This window comes from Limulus polyphemus, unplaced genomic scaffold, assembly GCF_000517525.1.
Source record: "Limulus polyphemus unplaced genomic scaffold, Limulus_polyphemus-2.1.2 Scaffold3816, whole genome shotgun sequence".
Classification (NCBI taxonomy): domain Eukaryota; kingdom Metazoa; phylum Arthropoda; class Merostomata; order Xiphosura; family Limulidae; genus Limulus; species Limulus polyphemus.
Genome location: NW_013669426.1, coordinates 87,388 through 95,537, shown reverse-complemented (window position 1 = coordinate 95,537; position 8,150 = coordinate 87,388). Strand labels below are relative to the sequence as shown.

Below are 8,150 nucleotides of genomic sequence, written 5' to 3'. Positions count from 1 at the left end.
ATCAGGTGGAAAACGAATAGATAGATAAATGAACCGTTATGTGGCGCCATCTAATGTACATAAATTCATCTAGACATTTTCGTAAAAGTGACCCGAAAAAGGGGCTAACTCGGTAACCCGTGGCCCAATTTTAACGAAACTTGTTTTGTTCTGTTTCTATTCTCATTTCATTACAAATATGGCGGTATTGTGCACCGTTTTTGCTGTATTTAATTACAGACAAGCCCACAAACAAACAATCTCACAGTTTTAGTAGTATATAGATAGATATATTGACTGATTAATAGTAATAGCGGCCCGTCATGGCCAGGTGGTTAGGGCGCTCGACTCGCAATCTGCGGGTTCGAATTCGCGTCACACCAAATATGCTCGCCCTTTCAGCCGTGGGGGCGTTATAAAGTAACGGTCAATCCCACTATTCGTTGGTAAAAGAGTAGCCTAAAAGTTGGCGGTGGGTGGTGATGACTCTAATCTTTCACTGCTAAATTAGGGACGGCTAGCGCAGATAGCACTCGTGTAGCTTTGCGCGAAACCCATAACAAACAATAGTAATAGCGAACACACTATTGTATAGTGGTGCGAATGATTAAAACAGGTTACCCTTGGCCCCCTTTCGGGGAAATTAATACAACAAAACGTCATATTAAGCATTTGACATTGTAATGTAAAAACAAATTTTCCATCACGACTTCTCAAAAATGACAGCGTAGTCCTGTTATTATATTTAAGATTTTTTATTATATCATTTAATAATAAGAGGAATAAGTTAAAATTATATTAAAATGCACTTACGATCAAAAATTAAAACTAATAAAAATATTTATTTTATTCTTCAGCTAAGTCTAGACGCAAAATGAAAGCTTATAGTAATTGTTGTTTATAACACGACATTTCATGAGGAAAATAATTTATTAAAGTAAAATTATTTTAAAAATAGCTTATTTATTTATGAAGTAAATGTAATTTGTATTTCTAAAATGTTTTGTAAAATAACGTTAAAAATGAAAAAAAAAAGACATTAAAAGTTACAAGACTAATTTCTTTATTTTTAAATCGAACTTTATTTTTATTGCATTAGTTGCGAATTTAATAATATTAAAACCTCTCTTTCTCTGGGACAAAACACCCTAAAACTGTTCAAGGTCCTCAGAGATTTACCACATCCAGCGAAAATATCTTTGAAACTGGAAATCAAGCTGATCTTTTCCAATCCATTAAAGAAACAATATTTTTCACGGCGGAAAAAACAAGAAGAAAACAAAGTGAGTTCAGTTTAACCTAGATAAAATATAAGCGTCTGTATAATATGTGGATTAAACCACTGTGAAACAAACAGTTTGAGTCATTGTTTCGCTACCAGAAAACTGTGAACAAATGTTTGATCTTATGTACTTAGTGTTTGAATTTATATCTGTTGGTTTCAAGTTTCTTGTTTGTTTGTGTGTTCACATTGACTCGATTTATCCATAGAATGTGGAAAGCCGAAAAGTCTAAGGTTCGAGTCACAATATATCATTGAACATGCTCCGTGCGAATGCTGTTAAATAAATGGTTACCTTTCTTTTGGTCAGTAGTTTTAAATTAAGATATTACAATTCTTTAACTCTAGAAGTTTCAGACTTGACCAATTAGCTCTTATTTCTCAAAATAATCTAATAGTCACTGTCAAGGAAAGGGTCTTTGTAACCACTAATTTCAACTAGAGTGTATACAGAATTGGTAACAATTCCGAAGTCACTAAACGTGTTATTTTATTTACAAGTTTCCTTAAGAATGAGACGTGTGATTAAAATAATATTCAAATTCAACGTTTTCAGACTATGCATCTGTTCGGAATCAAGTACAGATTATCTCCAATTGTAATTTCCTTGATATAAAACCATAGTTACAGGGAAAATATTTGTTAGGCTCAACATCTTGACTCAAACTTTCTAACGGTGGGTAATAAAAACGTGTAAAATATATACAAGAGTTGTACCAAATCGTGCTACGAACACCCACGATTAAGGATATAACGTTCACTTATTCCTTACCATAACATTATGACGTAGGGGTTTATTTTAAAATCTAATCTCAAAACTAGAAGTTTAAACTGCTTTAAAAAGTTGCGTTCTTGAAATTTAAACGTTAATTTTTGCAGTGATTAAATGTTATAAAAATTGATAAAAAAAAATTAAAAATTACAGATATGCTACGATATCCGTTTATCTATCATTTTGTCTATCAACCTGTTTCCCCCGATTACTTTTAGCAACAGTTTAAACATTTTTTTTGTCTCATGATAAAACCAATCCTAATATCCAGTACCCGTTTCCGTGGTTACAATTAGCAAGTTTTAACCTTTTTTTTCTCGCACGATAGAACCAGTTATAATGTCCAGTTAATATGAGAAATACGTTTATAAACCCGAAAAAAAAAACAGTGAACACATAGCAAACTAAGTATACTAGATTCGGATGGATATTTTGTATAAATCTATATCAGTTAGCGTCTTGTTTGCCACGACGAAACCGTAATGGTGAAACGTTGGCTTAAATAAAGTGTTTTCTGTAGTGTCTTATTTAACAATTAATACTCTCCAGTTTGTACTACAAACTTTAAACTTGCATCACGAACTTTTCCATCCATAGATTACTTTCAGTACAGCCACTTTAAAACTATTGACGAAAATTAAAAACTAAAACGTTAATCCGTGTCTAGAAACTTTGAGAAATAGATTAACTAGGTTGAGAAGCACGTGTGTTTTGATCATCGGCTTATATCTCCCGTCTAGTCCCACATCACTTAGTTGTCTCCAATTCATTATTTTATTTTAAACACAAACAAACGGCATACATACAGGACAAAACTGAAACTCCAGGAAACTGTAAGTGTGAAGTATACTGTCGAAGGTTTAATTACAATTCAAACATCCAGGAATGCCTGCTATTGAAGTGGCCTGAAAATGAGACTATGACCATAGGCCATTCCGTGGTTTAAGTTGGTGATTTTCTTGATTGTGACCGACTGATATCCAATAGTCTTAGTTTGCTCTTAATAAATAAGTTTGGAACAATATACTTTAATCATACGTTAGTCAGCACCATTAAGGAATCTTTAATGCTAATAACAATACCATGGAAACGTATGTATACATCTTCATTTATATTGTCTTGCAGAGAAATTAAAGTTTGAATTATTTTTTAAACTTGTATCCATAGAAGTACAATATCTTAGGTGTAAAAATTGCACAAGTTAAGTCAGCAAAAACATGCTATATTAAAATTATTTAAATCACCAAGTGTTTGGATAACAAAAACGTCAGTTTTCTTTGAGTTCATATCCATGCAAGTTTTTGGTATACATTTCCTAACCTTACACAACAATTTCCCTCAGTTTTGTTTAACACTTTCATATCAAATGATATAGTTGTTACAGGTTTCTATGAAACATTATAAATTTCTCGCATAAAATTTGAAACTGGTCAGATATTGATTTTGTTGTAAAACCACATTTGAAGCACTGTTTAACACTTTCATATCAAATAATATAGTTGTTACAGGTTTCTATGAAACATTATAAATTTCTCGCATAAAATTTGAAACTGGTCAGATATTGATTTTGTTATAAAACCACATTTGGGGCACCTCCAGCACTACAGGGTGGGGGTGAGGCTTTTCCCCAAAAACATTTGGGCCTATTCTTTTACAGAAAGAATTTAAGTGATTATATGTCAGTGATTTACATGAAGGTCAAGTATTTATTAAAAAAATCAGAAGATAGTGGATCTTTTAGGTGGTCTTTCAACCCCTGCACAATTAAAAGAACAAGATTTGAACAAAACTATACTACCATGCCTTTCTTTAGCTTTGACATTCTGAAGTACAGTAACCCTATGCCGTAGATAATGTTAGATACCTCTTGCGTTATTCAACTTGTACAATAATTACTTTAATCCCATTTTGTGGGAAGGTTTTCAAGTTAGTATTTTTGGCATTGATCTATAAATGTATAAATAAATTTATAATTGTTTTGTTCTTGTTCAACACTCCAAAACAGTTTCTCTCTCTTTTTTTTTATTATATCAACAAAGCAAAACCAAGAATATACAGAAAGCCAATTTGTTTACTTCTTGGCTGCCTCCTCTTCCTTCTGGAAGGCTTGAAGAAGTTCTACTTTCTTCTGCTGAATCCTCTCTTCACGCCTCTTGCGGGCTTCTTTTACCTTCTGTCTACGAGCCTCAGCTTGATCACTGCAAAGAAAATTAATATGTTCAATCATAAACTTTCTACTTTAACCGTTACCTGTATCAGTGATATATGTAGAAATACCTACATAATTTAACAGTATTTTCCATTTAACTACGAAGTAGGAGTTATACTTACATGTGTATGCTAACAGGTTTAGCTGATACTTTAAGTTATGATTAATTTTTAATATTAATTTCAAATCAGGTTTTTGTTCCTCTTTAATACTCTAGCTCTTTCCTTGACAAGTTTTCCCTCACGCTGTCAACAAACATGCAAATCAACATTTTTATTGTCCTTTGCATATTGTAGAGCACGTGACAATTACCATAATTCTCCACTCTCCCATGACTTATTATTGCATATGTCAGTAAATGTTAAAGTTATAGCCCTGATGAAAACCATGTTTGGTCTGGTTGCAGGGAGGTGTGTGGGAAAGCATTTCAGATGTAAATACCTATGTGAAATTCATTTTAATTTTGAAATAGTGTAGGCCAGAACACCCATACTAAAAATAGAAGGTGGGAAATGATGACAATGAAAATTAAACAAGCGAGTTAAAGAAAATAAAATAATAATCCAGTCTGAACAAAATAGTAGTTGGTTATTAGGGTAATGGTTCATTGTATATGTGGAGCCAAAAACATGAACACAGGTAGAGACATAAACAAGTTAGTGGAATCTATGTCCTGCTCCTGCAGTGGAAGGTTCTCGTGGAGCAACTCATCCAATATTACAATTCTCTAAGAGAGAATGCTGGTAAAATAAATTTATTCACAGAAATGGATGTTCTGGGTAACTACCCTTCACCAGACTAAGAGAACTAAACAGAGTTAAAATCAGATCATGTGACAAACATAAGTTCATCTGAACAGAGCCAAAAAAATCAAATAATAATAAAAAACAAATAAAAACTTATGTGGGACATAACTTGATGAAAATAACCAAATAAAATTAGAGATGACTTTTACAAACATTTTCTTTAGCAGCTTTAGGGTATAACATTAAGTTTAGAAGTTAATTTCTGTTCATCTTTTAGTCCAGCTATTTTATTGGCATATATTTCATACAGTACTTGTACAGTTCTAATACCGTGATTAGCTGAATGATGTGGTGTGGCAAAGTCTGTATTGTATTTCAAGTGTCTTCCTGGAATCTGTTAGCCAGTTTAATGTTTAATTTGTTACAACACATTTTCTGTTAGTGAAAGAACACAGAGACTGGATGAATAATGACCCAACTTGTCTCAAAAATATGGTCCAAAAGCTTAAGCACATTACAATGAGATCAAAAATAAAATTAAAAACATATATGACTCCTATCTTGGATGAAGTTGGGATATCCATTGAGAATGACCATTCTACCTCAGATATCTATGCACGAGGAAGTGAGAAAGGTACCTGTAAGGACATCATTTATCCACTTACAAAGAACAATACAGTGTTGTGGATGAAACTGTCTAGTACAAATGCAGATAAAAAATGTTGACTGTTTCTTTAAAGGATATTTGAGACTTCTTCATACAGAATTTGTAAGCATGAGGTACAATTATACACACTTTAAACAGAGCTACAAACACCTGAGAGTCCAGATGGGATATTCTTCTAGAACAAAAAGATTCAATAGTGGGACTAAAAGACCCACTTGGTTATGTCTACATTTATATGCACAGTAAGGTCAAAAGAAATGAGCAGAAGTACTGACACTGTCCTAGAAGAAGATGGAGAAAGGAAAGGCAGGAGGATGAATATTAATTGCTGGTCATCTCAAATATACAACAAAATTCTGGAACCACAATCAATTCCTGTTGGTTTGCTTCTCCCGAAAGGTGAAATTCCATAAAGACAAACAATATAGATAAAAGATCTTTCAAGGTCAGCTGATAAGGTGTTAGAAACACTAGCATCAGTAAAAAACACATCATCAGAGTTCACTGTAGGCAAAGGTAACATAACTGTCAACAAGAAAATGTCAGGAAAGCGGAACTTATTTAAGATCTCCCGACCCATATGCAGCAAGTCACATAGGAGAGTGGAGAATTATGGGCAAGTGATACACGTTGTACATTGCATAAAGGACATTTTGAATTTTGAACCAAGTTTGTCATCAGCAAACACAACAAGGCAAGAGCTACAGTATTTCAGAGGGGCAACTATAATTTGTACTTGTATCTATTCAACTGAAGAACTACAAGGGAATAATAATTTTATATAGGTTTTGATAAGTAACACATATGCCTATGAAGACTGAATTGAGAAATCTGGTATAAATTATTAAATTTTATTAATTTAAAAGACCATAAAATGCAGTGTGAACAATCACAAGTAAAAAAAAAAAGTCAAAATTATAACTTATAGTTTATCTGAAGCATCAATAATTGGAGATGAACGTCAAGCCAAGGGGTAGATTAATTAAAAATAATAAAAATATCAAAAATAGTTTCATGTCAAACCAAGCTATACCTCAGCATCTTTGTCCTGGTCTTTTCTGCCTTCTTCTTGTGGATGAACTCCATTAGAACACGCTTGTTCTTAAAGACATTACCCTTGGCCTTCATGTATAGGTCGTGGTATCTGGAGAAAAAGTTATTAGTTATGCTAGTAAAAAAAATATATTGTTAACTATAATAATTGCTACAGAAGTGAGAACTTACATCAAGGTTCAACATTTACCATGGTTCACAGACCCAGTATAAATAGCAGTTTTGCCTGTACTGCAAAAGGCCTGACTGAGCCAATTACATTTTTGGACTAGTAATATACAGTATATAGTTATACATACAACTGCTGTTTCCTTAACCCGATAAGGTGTCATAAAAATCTAAAGAGGAACAAAAGAAAGAAAAATCACTTTCCTTCTTAAGCTTCCTACCCTCAAGAATGAGGTGACCCAAACTTTCCTACTGCACATCATATTTGTACAATAACAATCTAATACTGCATGATGCTACCGAGTTTCCTTCACTATGGTTCATATTTTAAAACTTGGATTTTCTACATCCAAGCAACAAGCCACCAAGAAAGTACTGAAATTATACAATAGTGAAAGAAAAGATTTCATCTGACTTGAATGTTATGGTAAAAAAAATTCTATGTCTATTGTAGTTCTCAGACTGAGTATCTACATGTTTGTCAACGAGATCATTACCACAGAAGTGAGTGTATGCATTCACATATTTTTTAAAATCAGTTATACATATTAAAACATTTATTTTGTTCACAATGTTTACTTGGCATCATCAGATGAGATACAAGAACTGAGGCTAACCTTGTATCTCATCTAATGATGTCAGGTAAATCTGGTGTAATGTTGAGAACAATAAATGTTTTACAATGTACAACTGATAAAAAAAACAAAAAAAAACTTGTGAATTTTCAAAAATACCCTCTTTTCTAATATCTATTTCACAAATATCTACATGTTTTACAAGGAGATCATTACCACAGAAGTATCTACACGTTGACGAGGAGATCATCACCACAGAAGTGAGTAAATACAGGAATCCCTCGATTAATGCGTTTTCGTTTAGTGAGCTTAAATTTGTTTATAACCAATACTCGATTAGTGCGTGCATAATACTCGATTAGTGCGGTAACACACATTTCATTTTAACCATAGTAATTGAAAAGTAAGTTTTAGGCACCGAAATTAAATTAAAAAAAATAATAATTAAAAATAGAAAATGGGTAAGTATTTTACTTGTCAAGTTATTACTAGAGTGTCTACCCCGGGGACTCCGACCCCGTCACCCCGGGGTATTTTAGCAATTTTTTCACCCCTTGCCCCAGGGTAAAATACTTGAAATTCCCCGGGGCAAATCTTTACTATTTTACTGAACAAGTATCTTTTTCATAATAATAATTCATAAAAAGCATTGTCCTCATCAAAATTATCGTCATCATGATGACCGTTATTGTTTATAGG

General features: G+C 32.9%; 1 protein-coding gene across 1 annotated transcript in view; it reads right to left on the bottom strand.

Moving 5' to 3' along the window:
- Positions 1 to 4,038: 4,038 nt before the first annotated feature.
- The window catches only part of LOC106470089 (60S ribosomal protein L19-like), a 21,893-nt gene continuing 17,781 nt past the window's right edge, over positions 4,039 to 8,150 (bottom strand). The window contains exons 4-5 of the mRNA XM_013930616.2: positions 6,689 to 6,799; positions 4,039 to 4,231 (exon numbers count right to left, since the gene is read on the bottom strand). Coding sequence (XP_013786070.1) covers positions 4,105 to 4,231; positions 6,689 to 6,799 — 238 coding nt within the window. The 3' untranslated portion in view covers positions 4,039 to 4,104. The remainder of the gene's footprint in view (positions 4,232 to 6,688; positions 6,800 to 8,150) is intronic.